The 25,795-nt window shown below is 37.3% G+C and overlaps 2 protein-coding genes across 22 annotated transcripts in view; both read right to left on the bottom strand.

Moving 5' to 3' along the window:
* Positions 1 to 19,794, bottom strand: part of LOC108263561 (collagen, type XIII, alpha 1) — a 50,793-nt gene extending 30,999 nt beyond the window's left edge. For 12 of the 21 annotated variants that reach the window (XM_047154175.2, XM_047154188.2, XM_047154181.2 and 9 more), the window contains exons 1-17: positions 19,601 to 19,794; positions 16,784 to 16,819; positions 15,442 to 15,468; positions 13,202 to 13,252; positions 11,229 to 11,264; positions 10,074 to 10,100; positions 9,543 to 9,569; positions 8,023 to 8,049; positions 7,872 to 7,898; positions 7,757 to 7,783; positions 5,825 to 5,887; positions 3,792 to 3,884; positions 3,601 to 3,642; positions 3,447 to 3,464; positions 2,598 to 2,624; positions 2,202 to 2,246; positions 384 to 410 (exon numbers count right to left, since the gene is read on the bottom strand). In XM_047154175.2, the coding sequence (XP_047010131.2) occupies positions 384 to 410; positions 2,202 to 2,246; positions 2,598 to 2,624; positions 3,447 to 3,464; positions 3,601 to 3,642; positions 3,792 to 3,884; positions 5,825 to 5,887; positions 7,757 to 7,783; positions 7,872 to 7,898; positions 8,023 to 8,049; positions 9,543 to 9,569; positions 10,074 to 10,100; positions 11,229 to 11,264; positions 13,202 to 13,252; positions 15,442 to 15,468; positions 16,784 to 16,819; positions 19,601 to 19,678 (678 nt within the window). In that variant the 5' untranslated portion in view covers positions 19,679 to 19,794. Of the gene's footprint in view, positions 1 to 383; positions 411 to 2,201; positions 2,247 to 2,597; positions 2,625 to 3,446; positions 3,465 to 3,600; positions 3,643 to 3,791; positions 3,885 to 5,824; positions 5,888 to 6,357; positions 6,400 to 6,891; positions 6,952 to 7,756; positions 7,784 to 7,871; positions 7,899 to 8,022; positions 8,050 to 9,542; positions 9,570 to 10,073; positions 10,101 to 11,228; positions 11,265 to 13,201; positions 13,253 to 15,441; positions 15,469 to 16,783; positions 16,820 to 19,600 lie in introns of all 21 variants that reach the window. The other 9 variants (XM_047154176.2, XM_047154179.2, XM_047154178.2 and 6 more) reach the window with 9 other exon arrangements.
* Positions 19,795 to 20,227: 433 nt separating this feature from the next.
* LOC128632730 (collagen alpha-1(XIII) chain) overlaps positions 20,228 to 25,795 on the bottom strand; it is a 36,297-nt gene continuing 30,729 nt past the window's right edge. Inside the window, exon 3 of the mRNA XM_053679707.1 lies at positions 20,228 to 25,038. Within this exon, the coding sequence (XP_053535682.1) occupies positions 24,986 to 25,038 (53 nt within the window). The 3' untranslated portion in view covers positions 20,228 to 24,985. The remainder of the gene's footprint in view (positions 25,039 to 25,795) is intronic.

Raw genomic sequence — 25,795 nt, 5'->3', positions numbered from 1 at the left:
ATAAAAGTTCACAGGACATCTGGTTAAGACTAAATGTGTGCATCAGGCCTGTGATCCATATGCAACAAAAACAGTCACACGCATGTGAGCTTTTAAATTTTTTTTCTGTGGGTACAAGCGAATGGACTGATATGAAGCTTGCACAGTAAATAAAGATCACATTCATTAACATGCATTTATAGCATCCTTTGCCTGGCAAGGGCCACTGTTACTAATTTGTTTATTCTTTGGGAAAAGAACTAAAAAAGAACTACATTTGTTAAAAAATATATATTGTGGGCAGATACAAACTAAAATAATAGAGAATAATGTCAGTCAATTTGTGAAAAATGCACATATTTAATAAAGAGGTGATTTCAAATACAAAAACACAATTGTCTTACCTTCTGTCCTTGATCCCCTTTGGATCCCTAAGGTAACAAAGAGGAAACAGCATTACATTAGCCATGCATCATAACATACATTGCTGGGATTTTTTTTATTTAAAAGGCAATTGACATAACCTGAGATACTTGCTTGTCAAGACCTTTCTTGACTGAGGGATTTTGTGTCAGCTTGGAGAAGCTACATTTAGTCTACCTTCATAATGATGCATCTCTAGAGGTATATGTCAGTTGAGACAAAGACCAAACTGTGTTAGCAGCTAAGGTCTTACATTTGCTACCTGGGAGCATGGTCTATGTTCAAATTGATGACGTACACTCTGAAAATGCACTCAGTGGTTACATTCAACTTGGGTTGAAAAACATTTCTTAACATTGTGTTTTTCCCGAAATCTGCTGTGCCCCATATGAGATGATTACTCATAATCTGGCTCAAGATCTTAGTTGGATGGGTGTATGGGAAAATATCCATGTCTGTGGAAGAAATCTAAAGTTTAGAAGGCAAAATATTGAGGGAATGGAGTAACAGGTTGTTTCACAGTTCAAAATAGCGGTTGCACAGTAGGAAGCATATAGGCTATATCATGGTAAAGTTCATTTCTATTTAAATAATAAAACCATTAGCCGATTGTGCTAGGGTGAGCAGTCCTCACAAAAGTGTCAATCATACACTGGTCAGAGCTGACTCAGGAAAGTGCTGCGTATGTGTCCGAGAAAAGAAAATGAAATACAGAAAAACATATGAGGTAGAAAGGAAACGTGAATAGGGCTGTTATGGTTTAGTCACATAAAAGTATGACTAAATTCAAGAGAAAGGACTAGGCATATTGGAGTGTGGGAAAGTCCTCTAGGCTTTGGAAATAGAGTGAAATCAATATGATGAAGTAGGAAGATAGACGCTGGCTCACTGTGAATATAGCTCTCTTCCTCTGTGTGTATATTTGTGCATATATGTTTACTTAGGGTACTTTCACACATTAGTCCATTAACAGAGTCCCAGTCAGAGTGAAGTTGATGCTTTTAACTTGTTTGGTATCTGGTTTGGTTTCACACTGCACATAACTAAAAACAAACCAAAAAGCAAAAGAAACGTTGGCTGAGGTGCACATAAGGCTGAAAACGTACTCATCATATGCTTTCAATCACCAGAAATATGGCAGTGGAACAAAGTAAACAAACTTCCAAGTGTGTATACAATACAGAAAAATCCCTCGACCATGGAGAACACAGAGCCGGCACTACATAAATGATTTGATAAGTATATAAATAACTAGCTTTAAATGTTGTGTGTATTATATCCAGCTTTTCTTTTCTTTTCTTTTTCTTTTCATTTTCTTTTTGTTTCAGCATTACAGTTATCCAGAACACATGGCATTTGTGCAGAATTTCAGCTCTGTCCTTTGGCTCATTTTGCGCCTCACAGATCAGCAGCTGACTTACACAAAAGAAATTCTCCCCATAACCCATAAATAATGCTCATATTTTGTTCATGTCCTAAAATTCACGGTTAAATAATTTTCCCACTGCAATCAAACTGTGCTAGAATTCACTTGGAATAGGACTGAGAGTTCTTCACTCAAACAAGTTCAGACTGGTTGTTTTGGCGCATCCCGAAGTGCGATTGCTGTGTTCTCACCTGCTCAAACAAACCACACAGAAGGAAAATGCACCAGGGTTCCATTCACATGGACCAAACACTGCATATGTGAAAGCACCCTTAGAAAGACTTCATTACTAACAACAGAATCTGCACAAAGATGTTAATATGTGGACAGAATGAGCTGTTCTGTAAGATGATCAATGATGAACGAAGCTTACCTTGGGGCCTTCAGGTCCAGTTAATCCTGTCTCACCATGATCACCCTGGACAGAGAAGAGACAGTAGTCTTAATGGTCGAACATGCTTACTTATACTCTACTATCTCTTCAGTACATTTTAATAGCTGTGATGATGCAAGTTTATCTCTAGTGTGGAACTCTTCAGATGAAATGGATAACAGATGATTTGGACATTCATTACTATGTTCTGCTGCATTGCATTCAAGATTCCAAATATGTCTCTTCATCTTAGAAGTGTCTACACTTAAAAGATTTGTCATACGATTTTCATACAATTGGTTTCTATATTCATGAAAACAAAATCAGCTTTGTTTTCCTCAGATCATAAATTAATAATCAGAAAATAAATTAATCCATGCCACTTGTGAAACTTACCTTTTGTCCTGGTACACCTGGTTCTCCCTATAAGTAAAAAAGTGAGAGAATTCAATATAGTCATTACACTCCATTGCCATTCATCTCTTTGCCTGACTGAATACAAAATAACATTAGATTGCATAATAAATGCTCCTATTGAGTTATTTTGCTTGATTTAAAGAGTTGTTGTTGATTTTCAAACAATATTAAGTCGTATTATTTATGACTCGGACCATCTGCAGGGAGTTATTCCTTTATAGTGGTTTGGATATTCACAAGACATGTCTGGATCCTGCTGATATACACTAGTGTGTTGCTTTTATATAGAGCTTGGGTGTGCTACTTTATGGGCCCTGCATGTTTCAACTTACAACCGTTCAAATTCTCCAATCTAAACAATCCATGGCAATTAATGCATCTGGGGAAATGGAAAATTATCCAACAGCAACACAGACTGGTGAAATGCAGCGTATCCCTTCTGTACTGGTAGCACAAGCATGCACTCTCCCTGTGGCTGAACCTTGCCTGAACCATAGACCTGTTTATAACACCCAGAAAAATGCTGTTGACACAGCTGGACTAAAACTCAAAAAGGTTAAAACTAGGACTCTGCACCAGTAATACTGCACAAGTGGCTATATGTAATTAATTACTAGGTTTGTAAAGTGATTATTAATTAATCTGAATGAGAAACCTTCCTTAGCTGTGTACTGTGTGAGGTCTGACAGATCAAAATATTCACATTTACCAAAGGCAAGAAGTCATTACACGTGTATCTTTAGGCACTTCAGGAGTTCACCACAGTCTTTTGTCCTATTACAATAATGTTTCAGCATTAACTAATATATTTTCTTTATGTAAGCTTACCTTCAATCCTGTCAACATCTGCAAATAAAAAAAACAAAAACATTACTAATTAATAAAATTCTAAATAAAATGATACAAAATAGTTTAAAATATTTATGCTGTAAAAATTGGTGTCTATAAGAGAAAGTGTTAATTATGCTTTTACTGTACATACCCTCAGGTCTTTTCCTGGTTTTCCAGGTTCTCCAGGTTTTCCCTTTATCATAAAACATAGTTGAATACATCAATGAGACAAGAAATGACTAATAAAAAGGTTACATGTATTTACCATAAAGCCAGACATTACCTACAATAAAAACCTACAAGATTAATCCTAACATTAGGAAGAACATTAATGATTCTTACCGGTGGCCCATTAGCACCAGTCAGTCCTGGATTACCAGGAGGCCCTGGGGGGCCAGGAGGGCCCGGTGGTCCCTGTGCTCCAGGCTCACCCTGCTGAGAGACAACACATTACAATCTCAGACAGAGAAGCCAATACATATTCTTGTGTACAACACATTCAACATCAGCATTAGGATCCTTTCAGTTTCAATTCCAGTCTAAATGTTAGAGATTTGGAAAACTGGAACTGAAAACTGAATTTACCTGATGAATTACAGAGACTGAAATGGAAAGGAAGCAAACCCTTATAGCTGAGTTGAAGATGAAATTAAAGCATGTTATGGCTTTCAACAAATGGAATTGGGGTCATTTAACTGATTATTCTATCAGTGGTAATTAAACTTCACAGAGAGACAGCCATGTTTGGAAAACAATTGCAGCCATTGAGTTTTGGCTGTAGATGTATGAGAACCATGCCAACGTGGCTTAGGTTCACCTAAAAAGCTTCAGCGCCCTGACCACTGACCAGGAAACCTCTCAATCATACTGTTTTCTCAGGACCCTGTTAACAGTGAGAACCTCAATCTAAGGCATGTTCTGCTAAAAATTTCTTTGGTGTTAAAAAAAAAAACAGACAGAAGGAGAACTAAATCATAACAAAATCAGGAGTGGATATGGAAATAGGAACTAGCACCAGGCTAGGAAAAAGTCATTATTAAGAAAGAATGTTTTATCTGGCTCGGTTGTTCAATAATTAGATATATATGAGTTCTGGCCACCTAAATTAGACATTAAATATACAAATTAACATTAGAAAAAGAGAAAAATTCTCTTAAAGATTCTTTTTTATAATCTCTTTTAAATTTCCTCTGTGCAGTTGCGGAATTCGGGTAACTCTGTATAACACATCCTAAAATTTAGGAGCCATCTTTTCTTCATTAATTCTTTGACAGGACTTTGGGTAGACATGATTTATTATTCCAGAAGCAGGATCACTTAATGAATTCATTCCACTATCCCTATCTAGACCAGGCAGCACTCAGCACAGAATGTCCTCCAAGTAGAGCCATTTCCATTTTTTCCCTTAGTCAGTATCCCTCAACAGTAGGTACTATTGTCTCCAAACATGGTACACTATTCTGGCACACTCACACACATATAACTGTAGGAACAATATCAAGGATGGATGCCAGCCGAGGTCGTTCTGTGCCAGGGCTATGTGTACAAGTAGGCCATTACAGTTTGAATGCACAGAGAGGCTTTGAGAGCAGGAAGCAGTACTGGCATGCTCTTATGGACAGTCCTCACTTTCCTGGCAAATAAGCTCTCTATCCCATTCTTTTGTTACTTTTAGCCTGACATTATGAAAATTGCAGAATGGAATGTCTGCTTTAGAACTGCATTTTTTGTACTTTATAGGTTTATATAAATGCCAATCAGTTACAATCTTTTCTTTAGTGAATCTGATGCAAACGGATCTTGAGATAACATAATTTGTCTCAATCAGTAGCTTTAAACCCTCTTGACCACTGTGGTTTTAAACCTTTCATCACTGAAAGCACAGGAAAAAACTCTTTCATTTTTGAGTTTTCCAAGATAACTTCCTGTCAGTGTGCTAATAATTGCCCATTTCCTTGTCTACAATTACCATAGAGATATCTGTGTGAGGACAGAAAATTTGTCATTTCTTGGAAAGCATGCTTTGGCACTGGGCTGAACATTCAAATGTAAACGCCCATTGCTTTGAGAAATGGTCTTTCTGTATTTAAGTATGCCAATAAATGCCAAATCGTGACTACAAATGTCAAACTGAGAAACCATTGTAAAATCTCAGATAAATCAGACCTATTTGACTGCAGTTGGAATAGCTCAATAAAAGTGTGGAACAGTTCCGTTGCTGTTTTCACATTTCCAGCACTTAAAGTGAAGGCAAGCAAACACAGTGGTGTCATGGAGGGTTGCTAATGGAACTGGGAATGGGTTTGGCTGGCAGTTGGTGGACAGCAGCTGGCATCCTTGGCAGGGGGTAAGAAGGGTGGCAGAGAGAGATGTACCTTGAGGCGCTTTAGAATTAGAGGGCTTATTGAGGGCATGTTGCGCACGGTGATGGGCAACATCTGCTCAGGTCACAAAGCACAGGTGGGCCGCAGTGCAAAAAGTCACGAGGGCAACAAGTTGACCAGCAGGCCAAAGGAAGGAAACGGTGTCAACGAGATGCAGAGGGGAAAAGGAAAAGAAACAGAGAAATAAATGCAAAAGAGTGTAGAACAGGGAAACAGCAAGGCAGGGAGAGTTCAAAGAAAGAGCTCAAGGTGGAAAGGAGAGAAAGAGTGAAAAAGGCATGAGAACTGACAAACAGGACCCAGCAGTCTGAGTTACAGTGGTGAGATAAATATTTTAAATAGTATGCCAAATCATGTGCCGCACCCAAGACCAAAGGGCAGATAATTCAATAGTGTAGATAAGGAGGTGTTTAATTTGAACTGGATTTAGATATCTCAATCCACTGTGGTTTGGTTCCTGTGTCCTGCATCAGTGCTGTGTAGACTTCAGTCTTGCCACAAAGAGAGTTTAGCAACAGACTTACTGTGGCCTGTCCTCCAGCACATGGGTGGACAATACGCCGTTTCTGTTGAGATTACCAGCATTATGAAGTACAGATTGAAAAGTTATTAACCAAATTCCCACTAATCTATAGTAGTCTGCTTATACCCCTTGAATTCCCAGGACCTGTTGGCAGGTACAGACTTATATTCCTCACTCTCGCAACTTACCCATTAAATAGATAAAAAGCTTGTACTTGAAGCACTAAAGCTATTTGAAACTTTCCTTTGTTTTGCAATGATTTTATGCATTTAATGTCCCAACACTTGAATATTTAGATTTTAAGATAAAAAATGCATTTAAAGACTAGTCAAACAGTAATAAAAAACACAAAAAAGAAAGTAAGAGTAAACACTGTGCATAAAGAACACTGATTTATTATTGCATGTAATTTGGTGACAGGCTCTTGTGTCTCTCCCCCTGTCTTAGTCAGAGGACAGGCCTTATCTGGTCTCTCTTTGCAGCATGGCTGAAACACACACACACACTTCTGGGGATGAGGGAGGACCCGACAAACCTTTAACATCAGAGCCTGACTGGAGCGTAATGCTGCCAGAGTTTTCACTGGATGTCCCTGCTTAAAGTGGCCCACCACACACGCAGACATAAACATATATACACACACACGCACACACACAACCATATGCACATATGAATGCACATACCAAAACATAGACACACAATCACTCAGTGATTCCCATCTCTGTTTCATGAAGTAGTCCTTCCTTTCTTGAAGCGAGTGACCTCTTGGTTCCCTTCAACATAACTGTAACCACCCACTAGCACAGACCTCCCACTTAGAGGCTTGTTTTTGGTGTACTTAACAAGAGTCTTTAAACAATCTGCTGTCTCTGGAACCTGCTTGATGAAAGCCATTTCACTGTTCATTAGAGTTTCATTCCTTGAACACTGAATCTTAATATTTTTAAACTGGTAGTCAATTTGCTTTGCAACAGTTTGGAACTTACATGTCATATAGTCAATCTCTAATGTTAAATTCTTACCCTAGGGAGCTTACCCTAAGTTTAATTCTATATAACACTGCTATACCTCAAGCTATTTCTATAAGAAATTTCACAGCAATTAGCAAGGAAATGACTGAACAACAAAAGTCTTTTGCTTGGCACTGATTATCAGAATGAGTTATCAGATATTATTCTGTAAGCTGCTTGTATAATTGTCTTATTTTCAGTAGAACGCTAGCACCCCAGAGAAAGCACTGAGACAGGTAATTACAGCACTCTGTTAAAAAAAGATAACTTATTGAAGCAAAGCAAAATAACATATAAATGCTTGTGGATTCTTGAAGTTTCAAAGTATTCTTTGATTATATTGCACAGCAAAGTATAAAGCAATTTTTTACAAGAAACTCTTTCACTCACCCGATGTGTATAATCACCACACACCCCCTGAAAAACACACATAAACAGGACCTGTAAGAAACTGAAAAATGTATAAAGTAAGTAGTTAAGTATGCAATCAAATCTTGATTGGTACCTTTTCCCCTTTTGGACCTGGTTCACCCTAAGAAAAACAATAATAACTGTGAGTGTTTAAATTAACTGTACAAAATGTTCATGAAGTGTTAGAGGGTATTAGTGTAGAGTACAATAGTATAATGGTATAAACTAGTTTATAAAATACTTACAGGAAGTCCTTTGAGACCTGGTGGGCCCTGGTAACATTAATACATTAATAATTAATTAATTAATTTTTTTGAATGTATTTGCCAATACATAATACATCACGCAAATTCATCGTAAATATACACATTATATAAACACAATGTTCTTTCCAAAATAAATGAATACAATGTTGATTCTCACACTATTGAAAAGGTGTTTCCTATGAATAACCTTTTAAAAAAGTGAAAAGCAGCGGAAATGGGCTCATAGTAAAAACATGAATCAATTTTTCAGCTATTCAGCCTCAACTATTTGATGAACTAGTCCAGGCCTGGAGTGGACAGCCATGTAATTTGTTTTGGCTAGTGTGAGTGAGCTTCTGTGAACCGCCAGCACCCCAGAGCCAAAGAGAGATGGTATATATATGTGTGTGTGTGTGTGTGTGTGTGTGTGTGTGTGTGTGTGTGTGTGTGTGTGTGTGTGTGTGTGTGTATATATATATATATATATATATATATATATATATATATATATATATATATATATATATATAGTGGTTATAACACAAAGGGCCTTGAATGATGCAGCTGAAAACACACATTGAGATCCAAAGAGTGGAATAGCTTAAAGCTTCCAAAGTGCTATGACATTCATCCAAAAACACTGGTGCATCTGTTTTTTTATTGCACCCTGGAAAAATAATTAAATCAGCAGAATGTTGAAATTGAGAGGGAATTTATCAATAAAAAAAGATTGAATCTAAATTCCAGATGAAGGTGGGTTTGTAGCCTCAGTATGTTGTGTGCATTTTTTAAATAGTCATTGTGCTTGTCATAAGCTCTTTGGGGGCCATTCAACCATGGACCTGACCCCATAAAAGTGCCACCATGATGCAGGGAGACTAACTTTTATTCAAGACACCTTGTAGGAATACCCCACTTTTACAGTAGTTCATGGCTTCCTTTTTCTGGAAACTCTTCAAAAGAAAAGGTTTTTGTGACTATCACCAATAAATTCAGTTGAAATTAACTAGACTGCAGTGCACTTAACGATGGGTAATGTTTCCCTTTGTCAGAAACAACAGCATCATGAATCTATCAAGTTACACGGCCAATAAATCAGACTAAACTGTTTTCTTAGTACAGGGGTGTTACACCCCTGAAAGGCCATTGCAAAGTTTACCATTCTGCCTCATTTAATAAAACTGATTCAGCTCTTTAGGTAATTACCAAGCCCTTCATGAGATGAATTTGGTGTGCCGGAATAGGGAAAACACTAATCTCTACAGTCCTCTGGCCCTCCAGAACAGAGTGTGACTCTGCTATCCTAGACTCAACAAGCTAAATAAATATCAGTGTCACAAGCGGTCATCAGAACAAATGGCTGCATTTTATGGACTCTGACGTATTTCTCTTTATGATAATTGCTTTTCTATGTGATTTAAAGTTAGCTTCTTGGTGGGTTAAACCTGCACAATTTCATGACTGGAGTATATAATACGTGGCTTTATGAGCACTAGAAGTTACAGTAGAAGGATGCTTACCATATCCCCTTTCTGACCATTTTGCCCCTGTGAAAAAAAACATTCATTTGCCACAGAATTTTTTTTGTCTATTGTTTTCTCATTGCAGAAAGATTCTGTCACAATTATACTAATGATAGCTAATAAAAATAGCCAGAATCATTGTCAGCACAGTCAATCTAGTCATGATAAAACACTGTAATTAAAATACTGTACTGACCACCTGCATTTTTGCTGCTATTTAGTATCTTACATTTACACACTCTGCACCTTTACTGTGCTTATTGTCCCATTTAGTAATTGTTGTACTGTCTTGTGCTGTTGCACACATTTGCATATGTGCACTTTATGTAGTCTTGTGTATGTCTTTGTATTCTTATTTAGTTCTGTTTAGTCTCATGCAGCACTGTGTTGTTTATGTAGCACCATAGTCCTGGAGGAACATTGATTCGTTTCACTTTGTAATTTGGGTATGTGGTTGAAATAACAATAAAGTCACTTCAACTTGAACATGATTGTAACTAGTGTTATCAATTAGCTTTAAAGACTTACAGGTTTGCCATCCAAGCCGATGGGACCCTAAAAAGAAGAGCAGAAAAGGGGAGACTTTAATAAGAAGGCTGGGAGGGAGCAAGACTTACATGGCTGTCTAGACTACTATTTTGACATGATGATGTTTATGAAGAAAAATGTATTTCCTCAAAAGGTCAGGCCAAAACCATAAGTCAAATATAAAAACCACATACTGGAAGAACACACTGGAAGAACAGTGAAGCTATTGTATTCACTTGGACCCAATGTGTGTGTCCAGCAGATCACAACTTATACATGGTAATAAACATCTGAAAGGAGTTTTTATGTCTTGGTAGTTTAGTATATGAAATACTAGCATATAAAATAAAATATAATTTAGTTATTTCTTTACATTTATTTCTTTGCATTTCATGTCATGTACCAGTCAAACTTGAACTTAATAACCTGTATTAACCTATTTACAGTAACATTAGCTGAATCACACTGCAAAAACATTACATCTTAGCAAGTGAAAAGATCTCGAATATAATCAAATTTATCTAATATGTCCTATTATAAGATTACAACAAAGCAAATATAACATTAAACCTGCTTCTAGTCATCTTTACTCATTTCAAGCTTTAAACTTGCACATTCCATTGGTAAATAATTTTGCTTCTTTCTAATAATAAATGGTTAAAATGAGCAAAATATTTACCAATATTATAAGAAAAAATATCTTATTATCTACGAGCATAATGATCTACCAGCTAATGTTAATAGGTGATCCTGCCCAACAAGGTGGATCACCAAATCATAAAATCATAAAATAAAGCAAGCAAGAAAATGAAACAGCCATTTAAAAATAAACAATATAAGAAGATAAGAAAATATGGCAACATTACATAGTAATACAATATAATACTGTATGTGGGTGTTCATTTGTATTTTACTGATGCCTATTAATATATTTCATAATGTGAACCACACATGAATACTTACACACCACCACCTATTGTCACTGGACAGGAGTGCACTTTATATTACTTTAGTATCTTACTTTCTGGCAAAACCTAAAATCTTTACTATGTGAAAAGTACAGATGCTTATTTCTCCTTCTTCTTCTTTTATTTTACTTCCGAATATATTATCTATACAATTTTGTTCATTACTGTTAAGGTCATAATGACATACCGGAAAGCCAGGAAATCCTCTAGTGCCCGGCTGACCCTGAATGGAGACACACAAAGAGAAAGGCAACAGCTGAATTATTACATGTACACATCATTCCCACAGTATATAAGCAAACAAAACCACATAGAAAAACACAAATACACACACACACGCACACAGACACACACACACACACAAAATAATAATAAGTGATGTGAACTTGGTAGGATGAGGTCAGTGTTAAAAAAAACACTCCCTGTTGCCTTTTGGGAGCCCTTTGTGTGGGATGTGGAAACAAAATGCACAATCACAAAATAGAGGATGCTGTGGAATCCTGCATTAGAGCAAACAAAACAAGACACAAATCCAATAAGTGAAAACCAACATGGTAGTCACCAAATTGAATAAGCGCAGGTCAATTATCATTAGTGCTACTCTCCCCTGGACACAATATGAAAGTTGCTTTGCTAGAAAAATCTTTTAGTGCCCTTAAGACAGGAAGAAGTCATTAGATATCCTCAGAAAAAAAGAGGTAATAAGCAGTGAAGGAAAACTAGAAGAAATTACAAGGTGAGTGCAAGTAATGAAAGAGAATATCGGGCTCCCAGGTAGTTACTGGGAACATAGATGGGTCTCTCTCCCAGCAGTAATCAACTCTACAGTTGGAAAATGTGAAAATAATAGTTTGGGAGTAAAAAAAAAAAAAACATTACACAATGTCTGGGACCATGAGCTTTTCTGTGCTACATGCCTGATACACACCATAAAACGTTTTGTATTTCTGTTGTAATGTTATTGTGAAATACACAATGAACATACTATTACAAAAAAGTACTATCAGTACTATAAAGCAATGGTAGAAACATAAGGACAATATAAGACCTTTTCGGGGTGCCCCGATAAGGACTCAGTCACTTCTTTAATCTCTTCATTTATGTGTGAGAAAGCCCTTGTAGCAGTGCACTCAGTCAAGTCCACCTGGCTGATTTATAATTTCCGTTGGCCTCTTCACACCTCTCTTTCAAATCAAATCCCTGTGACGCACTCAGAACAAAGCCCACACTCTCTGCTCACCTGCTAGGAGAAGTCTCCTCCTATGGCAATCCTGCTCTGACATTTCCCTCTGCCATAACCCTGTCTCTCACAGCTTGCTGTCTCCTACTAGTGCCTTATGACTAGTACTACTTGGATACACAGCGGCATGCAATCAGCAAGCTCAAAAACAGATGTCTGGTCCTGCCTAGGGTTAAGCAATCTGTTGGCCCTACCCTAAGGTATCTCGGGTCTGTCAACCAGGAGCGCTGGGGGATGGATTGGAAAACCGCAGGACGAAGAATGGCCAGAGCGTTTCATGGGATAATCAGAAAGGAAATTGCACTTCTGAATGGGAAACATTACCCTTTTGTCTTCTGCTTGGAATGTGGAGAGAAGATGGGGTGTGGGTGCTGAGTTTGCGACAAGCCCCATTTCATCTGGAGCCCCAACAACTCATTTATAGACACAGTACACTAGTATGCAATCTAGGGGTCTAGTATCTGGATCATTATCTTGTAAATTAGGATGTTTTCATTTCTCTCCCTAATGAAGATGAGGTTCCAAATGACCATCATTATAGGCAACTCAAAGCCCTTCAGTGTTTAAATGAAGCTTAAGTATTTCCATACAATCTGCTTTGGGGATTCTGTTTAATTCATCTCCATTAGAGGAGCTACACTGCAGAAGTGAAATGAGCATTTCAGGAAATTTGAGTGAGGAACTTGCAGATTCCTTCCTATAATACTGCTCAAAAATATCACAGAATTTTTTATTTATGCATGCTAAACCAACTAGTGTGGCATAGCACAGAGATGGAGATGTACATTTGCGAACAATTGAAGTGATTGTCCAAAACAGCAATAACTACTTTAAACAAACTTAGTTCTTCCTCTGCTGGCAGATTCAGAGACTAACTGAAAGTAATGTGCGGTTTTATTGGTGCCAGTGATGACACTTACAGGAGGTCCTCGTGGGCCAATGATAGATAGACCTGGCTCCCCTGGAGCTCCCTAAGAACAGAAGGAAAGATAGAGATGATCAGAAGTAAAAGAGGAAAGAAAGAGAATGGTGCTGTGTCTAATCTACATTCTGCATAAAATGCCAAATGCAGTATACCAGAAACAGCTCTTTAAACACTCTTTGGCATCTGGTGAAAGTTCCCTATCACTAGCCTGTACACAGGCGGTCTGTACAGACTTGCTAAGGAAACATGCATGTATCTTTGTGGTTTGTATGATTTTTGGTATAAAACGTACTCTCATACTTTGAGTGTTGAAAACTGGGAAGGTCAGAGTGTACTGCAGAGTAAACAGAGCAGGGCGCTGCGGACTGGTTCTATGGCACAACTAAGGTAAATTGCACAGTGTCAGATAGTTTTTAATGGTGTACCCAGCATCCCAGTACAATACCACAAAACTCTGTGGCCAGACAAGAATGTTATCATGTTTCTAGCACTTTCCCTAATTAGCTCTCTCCAATGAAACCTTATCAGGGAGACACCTTTGATGACCCAGTCATCGGTCCAATTACAGGCAATTTTAATGCTTCTGACTAAATTCCTGTTTTATCCAGGGGGCCTATTTGCTTTCAAACTTAGGTTTTGTGTATCTGTAGGCCTTTCTGGCTACTATAGAGGGAAACTGATGAGGTCTAGCAGTGGCCAATTCAGGCCAGAGAAAAAGAAAAAGACTCCCAAGCATTTTTGTTGAAGTTGTGCTCCAAGAGAATCTTACAGAGAGCTGTCCAACACGACAATGGAAGAGCTTGAAAAGTTGTTATTAACTGGGAATGGCCAATTAACTCAGCTTTAAGTCCATACGTAATCAGTCAAAGCACGAGTGAAACCTACCCATAAAACTGGCAAGTAAATAATACTGCAGTTTTCAGATCAACACTAATGACCAAAATGGACTTACTCGATTCCAATTCCTTCAAGAAAGCCCTTCTGAGAAAAAGTAAATGTACTAACAGAGAATCTTGACACAAGCAAGCAATTCATTATTGCTTTGCCTGCTGTTATTTATTTAATGCTTCCCTGAGCTTTATATATTTTGCCACTGGAAGGATAGCTGTTGAGAGCTTAAGAACTGTATGCCTCCAGACAGTGTGTACATCTTAAGCTGTTGTTTAGATATGCAATGAAGATCTATACATCAACCAGGATCTGCTGCTCAATCAAGACTTTTTGCAGTAAGAGGCCATAGCTTAACCACAGATGTAAAAAAAAAAAAAAAAAAAAAAAAAAAAACCCCAAAAAAAGAGTTTTGAATGAAGTTCTGTTGAAAACCTCCAAACTCACATTTTAAACAACTCCACTTTCTGACATGGTGGTTTATTTTTCTCCATAATTCCAGAGGCTAGTTAGCTTAATCATGCTTTGCTGGAGCGCTAGCTGTAGATCATGGATTATTTCCCAACCCAGAGCCCTGAGATAGCCCACATTTCTGCCCTCTTCCAGCTCCCAATACACCTGTACCAGGTATTGTGTGTTCTTGATGAACTGTTTGTGGGTTTTGGAAACTGGGTTTGAACAAAAAGGTTGATTCTGGGGTCCACAGAGTACTGCATTGTAGAAAACTGCACACAGGAATCAGATTCTCTCTGACATTTTTTTAATTCAGACAACAAAGATCATTTCACGAGAATGAGAACCCCAAAAACTGCTGGCCTGTACTGACACAAAGGATTGGTTTAGCTACAGGTACATAAATGTCTAAACCCACAACAGAAACTGCTGCACAGTCAAATAACTGGGGCTAAAAAACAGTATCTAGAAGTTCACTCTGCATTCCCAGAAATAACATACATTGGCAAAATTGATATAATATAAAATATTGGCGTATACCAAAATCACAGATCTATTTTACCAACTGGGATTATGAAAGTCTTGAGTAGTTAGTCTTTCTAAACCTCTTCTATTCCAAACATAACACTATTTACAAGAGGGAGTCTTGGGTGTCTGAAACTTCAAGTTTTGGAGAGATGCTTCGGAGTGAAAAAATGCAGGTAATTCAACCATTGTGGGAAATCTCTTCAGAAATGGAGCCCCCCCCAGGCCTATTCAAGATAGAGCCCAAAGCCTCCTTGATATAAATCATCATTCCTGCACACACTGTACTCTGGACGGACTAAGCCCCCAAACCACCCACAGTGAGAGAACTCTCAGTTGTGCACAGGCGGGCTGCCGTCCTGCACTTACCTTTTCCCCTGTGTTTCCCTTTAAGCCCTGGTCAGTCACAGCAGACACAGTCACATGCACAGTGTGAAGGAGAGAGACACAGAGGAATCAGGGTTAGAGAGGCATGGAGAGGACACAGACATGCAGCAGCCTGAGTGGGGGCACTGGAAGGTTGGGTCAGGGAGAAAGGATACTGGGATAGGAATATTTAATGTGGTTGAGGCCATGGGGGCATGGAAGCACTGGAGCAGAGTGTTGCTGTACACACTGCTAGGCTATATAATGAATAGTAATGAAAAGTAGATGGGGGCCACTAAGTTTTTACACAGACAGTTTTTGGAGGAGGTCTGCTGGATAAGCAAATACACATTAAAAATACATTTCCTCTGAGAATCTGCAGGACTATGTTGCAGCTTAACACGACGGTGAAATATACTGTGCTTAGTTTAGTTCTGAAAAAACCTGCTATTAAAGAGAATTTGTTTTTTTTAGTCATAAACAGTCCAAATTCTTGAATACCTCAAAGGAACACAGGGGGTTCATTATAAACCAGTCTGTCTGGAGGCCACCACTGTAGCTTTACTATTCAAATAAAGCAGTAATTATATCTTACATGTTCACACAAATGTCAAATATTTACAATTACGGTAACATGAGCAGAGGCTAGGTAATACAGTGGGGTTTGATTGTTTAAAAATGATAGTTTATGGCACATCAGGTCTTTAGAGCAGGTCATAATATCTTTTACACATAATACAGTATGCTCTGTTGGGATGGAAATATGTCCAAATTCATAAAAACACACAAAACGTATTAAATGAAGAAGGACCTGATGTACTATCCTTCCTAAAGATCCATTTAGGATGGATACTGCTTTGATACTATAAGACACATGCATCACAATCTATTCTGATTAATTAATAAAGCAAAGTCCTGTTTTAGACCCGTTTCAAACACTATAAATTATTTGAGTGGAGATGTTGGGTATTTATCAGCATACAGAGGCATATTTCCTCATCATTACTGAAAAGGATAAATTCTTTATCAGAAATTACACAGATTTTTGTGTTGTAAGCTAATTTACACAAAGATGTGGATATTTCATGCCAATTTAACAAAGTCAAAAGTATAGGAATATATTGTTTTAAAAGCATGTACAGATTCTTATGTCAAACTATGCAAAATATCACATATGGTCGAACGTTTGCACAAAAAAGTAAATAGATAACATGACATGAATATGTTCACTTTATAGCTTTCCACTAGCATGCCACTGAGCATTGGTAGCTAATTATTGAAAAGGACATAGCCTGCTTGTAGAAACTAACTAGCTGGGCTTAATGCACATTTTTAAATCACTCACCATTCTTCCAGGAATGCCCATTGATCCTTTGTCTCCCTAATGATCAATGCAAAGTCAAGAGTAAAGTAAGAAACAGTAATTCTGATAGAATCCTGTATCAGTAAAACTACTGTTACTAGCAACAGCATCACTTTACAAACAAATCCCAATTATAGGCCTTTAAGATTTTTTTTCCCCAAACAAGCTCATTTAGTAAGATATACTTTATGTATAATTTAATACTACATTTGAACAAGTGAAGATTGTTTGTAAAGTCAAGCTGGCCAATATTACATCAGTGCAGTGCTCTGGATTCTCAAGCATTATCTTAGTTGTTGGTTGAATGTTGTTGATGCAGACATGCCACAGATGATCTGATCCATAATGGACAACGGCCAACTATGCAAGGCCAGATTAAGTGCAGACACAGAAAGTTGATCAGAAAGTAAATTTCATCAGTGATTATTTAAATCTGAACAGAAGCACAATGAGGTTAATACAGTTCGGACCCTCACGTTGCATTCATTTAATTCAGTGACATGACAATTGCTAATAGACCATACTGCGGCTATTTATGACTGTTTGATGCTTAGAGTGTGTATTAGAAGCAATATAGTCTTTTTTACTAAACGTATATTCTGACTCTTATGTGGAAAACGGATATATGTACCATCTACCATCTGTATGCAAAACCAATAAATTAACAGTATTCCCCCATGTGGCTGACAATTAGGTGTATATTGTAGAGATTTCAAGGCTATATTTGCAGCTATCATCATCATTTAATCATATTAATCAATGTTACCAATCATCACCTCTATTAGTAAGAGTCACTGCAGCATTATCATATTATTAGTCTTAATTATTTACTTGTCATTTTATTTTTCCCATTTAAATATAGCATAATTATGCCTTTATAACTAATACAAAAACTTCAATATAACCATTGCTTTTGTTAAATTCACTCTGTAAAGTTCTTTCTAAAGCTGTTGATGTTTTCCACTACTTTAGCTAGACAGACCACTGGGACTCCAGCTTTTCACTGTGTACTATACTTCTGGTGTCTTATTCTAATGTGTGATGATAAAAGAATGAAAAACCTAAAATCACAGGTCAGCAAAGCTATCAAAGCTTAGGCTAAATCATTGAATCTACACTGCCTAGTGTTCCACTTTTCAAGCATATGATCAGTCATCATAGATGAGGGCTGGGGAACTGGGGAAGCTATCAAGGGCCCAGGCAGGGTGGAAGCCAGGGGACCTGATCCTATCTGATCAAAATATGTTCATCAAAAATGTAGGTTTTGTTACAACCCTTGGTATTATGCTCTGCGAGCTTCTGTTTGATCTTAATGTTTCTGATATAATATTTTCATATTGGTTGCTATTTATTTACAATTCTATGAAAACGCTACTTATAAATAATGCAATTTATTTGCCTATCTAATCTGACCTCCTGATTTAATCTTGAGAAAATTAGTAAAAGTCCTTGGAGGAAGGCTTACAGAGTCCAGATGGATCTGTCCAGGGTGCTGATTCCAAGAAACTCTATTTCAATTTTATTATGCTGCTCCATACCCCAGTCTCTTCAGACTAAATCCATGTCATATAACTGCAGCAAGTGAATGCAATCAGCATTCTGACTATTACAATGCAAAATATCTGAGAATCTGATTTTTTTTGTAGCCTGATTTCTTGAACTACCCAATGTTGTTGAAATGTTTAAAAGTAACATGCAATACTATATAGAGTACTTAATAGCAAGTTTACATCAAACTCATAGATGTGAAAAAATATATTTAAATAACTATATACGCTGATAATTACTGATTATACTGTTCTTAAATAAGGCAATAAACACCAAAGTGAATTACTTCATGACTACAACTCATAAAGAACTTAAAGTGTTTCTTTAAACTCTCAAGCTAGCATCAGCATCTTCTAACTATTCAGTCATCCTTATAATATTCAGTGGGATAGCTTATATAGTGAATGAAAGTTATCTTTACATATAGGAAACAGAACCAGAAATTTCGATTAAAACAACTCAGCATGATCAAAAGTTAAATAAAGTAATCATGCCAAAGTCATCACTCTGCACAAATGCACACTTTGGTGAATTCATTTAAAGGTATGTATTAATACATGTGCCCATATATTGTATGGAAAACACTTTTCCAGACAGCGCAATCCATCTAAAATATCCGCAGGAGTCATATTCAAACTTTGTCCAAACTTGTCAAACGTCTGAATGAATGTGCTGTTTCTTCCATTTCACCCACTTTTTGGGAGATCTTTATGATTGGGTTTCACAAGCTGAGGTGTCTTGAGTAAGAGTGATTTGCTGTTGTTATAATTGACGGCAAAGAGCTTTAGGTAGCCTCCTTAAAACATGCTTTAATGAAGACCAGGTGTGTTTTAGGTCTTTGTTAGTAATACTAGTATTTCAACAGAAACTCTGAAGAGGACATTAAGGCAGAGTGCGGAGGGGCTGTGAAGATGCGAACAAACGTGCAAAGCAGAGTTTGCCAATGGTAATGCTGGACTGCCTGGGTTTACTGACTTCACATATGTTAAATATATCAATTAACTGAATTGCATTAAAAGAACTCATCCCAAAGACAGCAAGTGTATTTTCACTAAATTGGTTGTTTAACCTTGCTGTTGAAAATAGTCTCACTGTGTATCTTATTGGAAAAGCTGAACTTTGATGTATTGTATGTTTGTATTTTAGAATCTAAAACTCGTAATAGCTTCTCAATAAAATACACTAGAGAGTGGAAAAGTCTGAGACAAGGACAAAGACAGACACACAACAGGACAGTTCTGAGACAATTACCGGAAAGCCAGCTCGTCCAGGAGGACCCTGAAAAAGGGTGAGAGAGATGGGTACAAAAATAAAGAAAGAACCTGTCATCAATCAAACATCCCAACACCCAGCCAAACCATAATAAAATTCTAAATTTATCAGTCTGTTTTATATTACAGGAGATTCAAAATTAGATAAGAGTCTTAAAATTACATTGCGATTTCACTGCGGTAAGGCCTGAGTGTGCTAATGCAATGCTAGAGCACTCCACAAACAGTGAAAACATGCAAACACTCCAACACTGTAAAACTGGCATCTGAAATCTTTTTCCATAACACTGCTTTAAGTTGATATGCCCCATTTCCATTACTAAGAATAAAACTGGAAACCAAATGCTAAACTAAACACTGTGATTTTACTGTGGGTTTTTATATCAACATGAATGTATACCACTCTGAATCGATTTCAGATGCACACACATACAAAAAGCATATCACAGATTGTGTGGTCATGCAGGCAGGGGTTTTTTATTACCCTTAATTTTATATTAATTCCTGTCCTACCAGAAACCTAATTAACCAAAGTTATTTCATCTGAAAAAAGAAAGATATCCAGACTCCCACTGTTATTCTCCTTCTAAAATGTGGGCTTGCGAGATAATACCTCATTACAGCCAAAACTTGATGTTACATCACTCAAATGGAAATATTCTTTTCATGATTGAAAACCATCATGGGACATAGTCGTCATAGATTATTCAACCCTGAGAGTGTGTTTGTGTCTTCTTCTTGGCCTGCTGTTGAGAAAGGGAAGTCATTTATCAAGACTCAGTTAGAAAGGAAACTGTTAGGGAGACAAAAACATCCTTTCTACTGTCTTTTGGATAGGCTCTTTGATCTTCCCACCATCCATTCGGAGTAACAGGTTGATTTCAGCCATAAACTGTAGAATTGACTCAGTAATTCACATTAAACATGCATTTTATAGCTTGACAAGCTATAAACCATTTATAAACTACAGAGAAGTTTTGCAGCAGCATCATGTTGATGCATCTCTAAGAGAGCATATTGCTAACCTGGTTAGGCATTACAGAAATGAGAGTGGAACTCTGTGATATAGGCTTTGACAATCACAACCCTCAGAAACAGAGGCCAGTTTATATCCAACTGTGGTCTAACATTATGTTAACACCTGCCGAGTAACCCCATCTTAGCTCAAATGCAATGCCAGAACAGTTTTTTTTTTTCTGATTTGGGCTTAAAAACAACTGCTCAACCACCTCACTTTAATGTAAATAAGCTGTAGATTAGGTTACATTTAGATACAACTAAAGGTACTAGTCACTTTGGAGGAATTCTATAACATTCTATAACCTCTTAAACGTACTGTAGTCTACAATGTGTAAAATTGCGAACCCTTAACCATCAGAGGAACCCTTGAAGAACCTTTTCTCCTGTATTTCTCCAATTTCTAAAATTTCTACTAATTTTCTGAAAAAGTATACTTAGGTACAATTAACTTTTAGTTAAATATTGATTAAGAACTGCCTGAATTGTTGTTGGTTTTTGTCAAATTAATAAATAAATAAAATAAAATAATACAAATAAAAATCATTCAGTTGAGGTACATTAATACATTAATTAATTGACATTATGCTCAGAACATCAAATAATTAACAGAATCATCTCTTCTTTTTTATTTTATTTATTATTTTTACAGTTGCACTGCTCTTTGCTAAGTTACCACCTGTGCCAGTTGTCACCGAAATATGAAGAACATATTGTGCAATTTTCTTATGCCTCTCATATATTTGCACTTGCACCATGATCATGAAAATAAAGGCCCTTGTATAAATCTAGTAAGACATATCTCTATTTAGAGTACAGGCAAGGTTCTGATACTGCAGAGATGTAGGTCTGTTAATAACTTATTTATGGGTTATTTATGACAGATCATAATAAGTGTATACAAGCTCTGGTAAAAGGAGTATGAGAGAGAACAGTGATGTGAGTTGGAAAGCATGTGTGTAACAAAATGCCTAAGAGAAGAAAGAAAGTTCTGAGTGAAACAATGAGAGAGAGAGATCAATTCGGTGTGTGCATAGGACGAAGCATTCGTGTGAGTGTGTATATAGCCTGCTTTGAGGCTTAAAACCAGATGCTGAGTGGGAAAAGGCCACCAATGGCTCCTGGGCACGTCTCAGACTGGCCAAGAGATGTGTCTGGCAAGGTCAAAGGTCAAGTACCGGAAAAGAGCCCCTCATTTGTGCTACACGGTAGCAGCACACATGTGGCTCTCATTACTGCTACAGTGCTTTTGGGGGAATGATTAGGTTCCCTACAGGGGCTGAGGGGTTACAGTACCACCACGCTCAGTGGTAACAGTGAGACCTTAAACATCCAGACATTCAATTCTAGTGAAATACATCAGACTGAAGTAAATCCTCCTATTTTTTAAGCACAGAATGGTGGGGATCAATTTTTCTTCAACAGATTTATACCACGCAAACCTTTAATGCAGCTGCTGGAATATGAATTGTGTAATGATAAGATTTTCTTGGTCAATCTTTTAATGAGGAAAAAGTCCTGGATAAGCTCTCTCTGACTACTCTAGCTCTAGTATGGGATTTTAGATCAACAGCATTCACATTTTACAGCATTTTACCATTTAGCATTCTTGTCACTCTTCTTGCACACTTATGTTTGTATTAAACTCCTTACTGAAAAAAGGATACTTGACAACATATTAAAAAATTGCTTGTTTCTGAAACAAAGAGTGGCATTTTGGGCTCAAAGTAAATACAACACCCAATGAGCTGCCTTAACATATGCTATTTAAATCATGAGAGGTTTTGTAATAATGTGCATAAATTTAGGATCACGTCTGCTTTGAACAGGATACAGTTTTCTTTGGACATGTGCAGACTTTAATGGTTGTGAGCTGGTGACGCTTAAAAGCTATGTTGAACTAGTCCTGCCTCACACACAGCTAAAGGCCGTGACCATGTTAGGTGACCTGTAAAGAATGAGAAACAATTATGTATTTAAACCCATCAAAGTGTTCACTTTCCACAGGAAATGGTCAATTTCTAGACGTTGTAGAATTGGAATCACACCTGTAACTGTGTTATGCTAACTTACTTGTGTAAATGTTGGTCTAGACCCTCACCTCCCTGCTCAGTATGATCACTCGTGCGCCATAGTAGTAGATCAGCACGAAGCCATGCTGAAACCATCCATCACTCCAGAGGAGTGTTTGATTGTTTCCAACCACGTCCGAAAACAAACACTGCACTTGTCACATGGCCTCTGATTGCCAATTACTCACTCCTGACACTGAAAGACCTCACAGCAGCTTGTTATTTTGAGCATGTGACTTGCTGGTGATTACAAAATTAGCCATACACATATTCAGTAACCAGACTGCGTCCTTACTTCTTTTGTGTTATACTCCAGTCCTGATGAATTCTTGAATCTCACGGTGTTCATTAATTTTCTATTACAGCATAGAAATCTTTGTCAATAATACGAATAATCTAATAATAATAAGTTAAGTTAATAATAAGTTACAGTAATAATAAGACTAATAATAAATGGATTAAGAAAATGTGCGATATTTAACAAAGAAAAATGTATAATAATTGATGTATAATCATGGTGAAGCTTTCTGTAAGCAGATGTTTATTTAACATTTATGGAAGGAATCAGTGAGTTTGGGTGTCAGTGAGTTTTCCACCACTAGAGAGTGTCTTTAGGAAAGAGGACTTTCTCAGTAACACGACGAGAGGCTGGGGAGGGAACAACTGTTTACAACTGTTATAATGTAAGTGATAACAGGAACTACCTTGTCTCACAGATGTTCCATATCATTAAATGTCATTATGAATGGTTAAAATGTATGGGGTTCTTCATTAATAATCTCAAAACTGCAATTGTTGGCACATTGCTGTGGAATAAGAGGAATAAAACACTTCGGGATATGCTGTTATAGGAAAATAATCCACTTCACTGTGGTAACACCACACACAACATCACATTCTAAAGTGTTTTATTCCTTAATTTCAGTAACTTTAACCTAATTATTATTTAGAATGTGATTTTGCCTGCTTGTGCTATTAATAATGTGCACATGGGATTCTTTATTTTTTTCATTGTCTTTCCATTAACTGCACACTTTCCTCCATCAAGCTAAAACCTTTTGTGTTGATTCAGTGTTTTTTTTTCTTAAAAAGTCCTGAATATTTTATGCTACTCCATGGAAAGATATAAGCATTACTGTTTGCACAAGTGAGAGTTCAAACACTGTCTTGTTTCAAATGCTATTTTTTGAGTAAATGTTCTTTTTGAGTAGTTTTACTTAATACCTTTAAAGTTTAAAGTTTACATTTCTGTATGTGTATTTGAGCTCTTCCAGTGCCTTAAGGCTGCCCTTTTATTATGTCTGTGGTCACTGTTATATCATTAATCACTGCCAGAGCTTAGAGGAGGAGCTCGACCTTCAATCTCTAAAAGCATGGAAGCAGCTGTCCTTAACCACACCTAATTTTAGTCAATAATTTTACCGCCTCTCCTCTGCTCTCCTCTCCTCTTCTCATCAAGGTATCCTACACTCTCACACCAATGCTCAGCAAATTCAATATAACAATGCTTGTATTTATCAGTTAATGACTATGCCTATTAATGTTCAGCTTTATTTCACACTCATAAGGTATACAGAATGTATAGACATTTCATTCTTAGCCATGCTTCCTGGCTCTCCCGGACAATGAAGATGAAATATAAAAATAAATGTGGAGGCTAAGCAGGGCCAAAATCCTGTGTTCACACGGTGTGACACGCAGGTGACGCTCAAACTCTGGAAAATAATCCACAGACGAGAACTGTGGTTTTGTAATGGTGGTTAAAATGTCTGAATGTGTCCTGCTGTTTTATCACACATATAAAGTCCACACATTTTCTCTTCTTTCATCTGCTTAACCATTTACTGCCTTGTATTTTTGAGATTTATTATGCAGCAGGAAGACGTACACTTTAAAAAAAAAAGATTTATTTTTTCCTTTAAGATTTCTATACGGGTCTCCCTTTGTGGGAACCCTTACAAGGTCTACATAGAACCCTACAACAGAGTGTTTCCTTATCAGAAAGTTGCCCAAAGGTTTTTTGGAAAATTATACAAAGAAACTATCAAAGAATTAAAGAAAGAATCTAAGAAATGTGGTTTGCTTTTTATATCCAAATGTATGTAAAGGTGACAAGGTGACTTGTGACACAACATGCTAGCTCATATTCACATACACACACACACACACACACACACACACACACACACACACACACATACAGCACAGCATAGCACAGCACAGAAACAGCACAGCACAGCACACAGAAACAGACACTACACAAAATTTGGGTCATTTTACCGCAATCCAGGCAACAAAGGCAACAGGTCTATTGTACTTACAGGAGGTCCTGCAACAGAGAGAAAAAAAGAGAGATTGGAGTTAGTCATATGCAATAACAAATCAATTTGGACATTAAAAAGGCTCAACCAATCAGTCTAGTTGTGGTTCAGTGTTAGTTTTTGGGAAACTGAAACCTAGTCCTGCCAAATTAACACTGTTGGGTGAACAAGCAAGGCCCTTAATCCTCCTCTGCTCAGCTTGATTTTTTTGTCACTTTGGACAAAAGAATCTGCAAAATGAATGAGTGTAAATGTAAATGAGTTTAACAACCCTAGACACTTTACCCCTTGATATCAGCTAGTACTATATTTGACCTGTATAAACTAATACGTGATGACTCTGAATAGCTACACAGCATGCCTTGGCTATGCTTTCTGTCACTACAGGTGCAATCAGTGCATCCCTGATGACTCTTTTTATCCCTCTCAGTCTAAGACACTCAGAGGAAAGCTGTAGGGAAGGTAAACATCTTCTGTACTGAGTCACACTGTCGGCTCTGCACATAAATAAAGCAGTTTAATTTCAGAGCTGTGTTTATAAAGTAGTAGATCACACGCCTGATGTCAGTGCCCGTCAAGAGATCCAGCTGTTTTTTCTGGCAGTGTGTTAGTAAGTCTTAAACACTGCTGACAGCAGAGGGGGAGGTGGAGGCTCGTGTACCACAGCACACTACTGGGATATAGTTATCATGCACTGCACTTAAAGTGAAAACTCTAACTACTTTATCACAAAAGTAGTACTTTTGCAGCTGTGTGGCTTATCGC

The sequence above is a fragment of the Ictalurus punctatus genome, chromosome 3, assembly GCF_001660625.3.
Source record: "Ictalurus punctatus breed USDA103 chromosome 3, Coco_2.0, whole genome shotgun sequence".
NCBI lineage: Eukaryota > Metazoa > Chordata > Actinopteri > Siluriformes > Ictaluridae > Ictalurus > Ictalurus punctatus.
The sequence above is the reverse complement of the archived record's forward strand: the minus strand, read 5'-3'. Positions and strand labels throughout refer to the sequence as shown.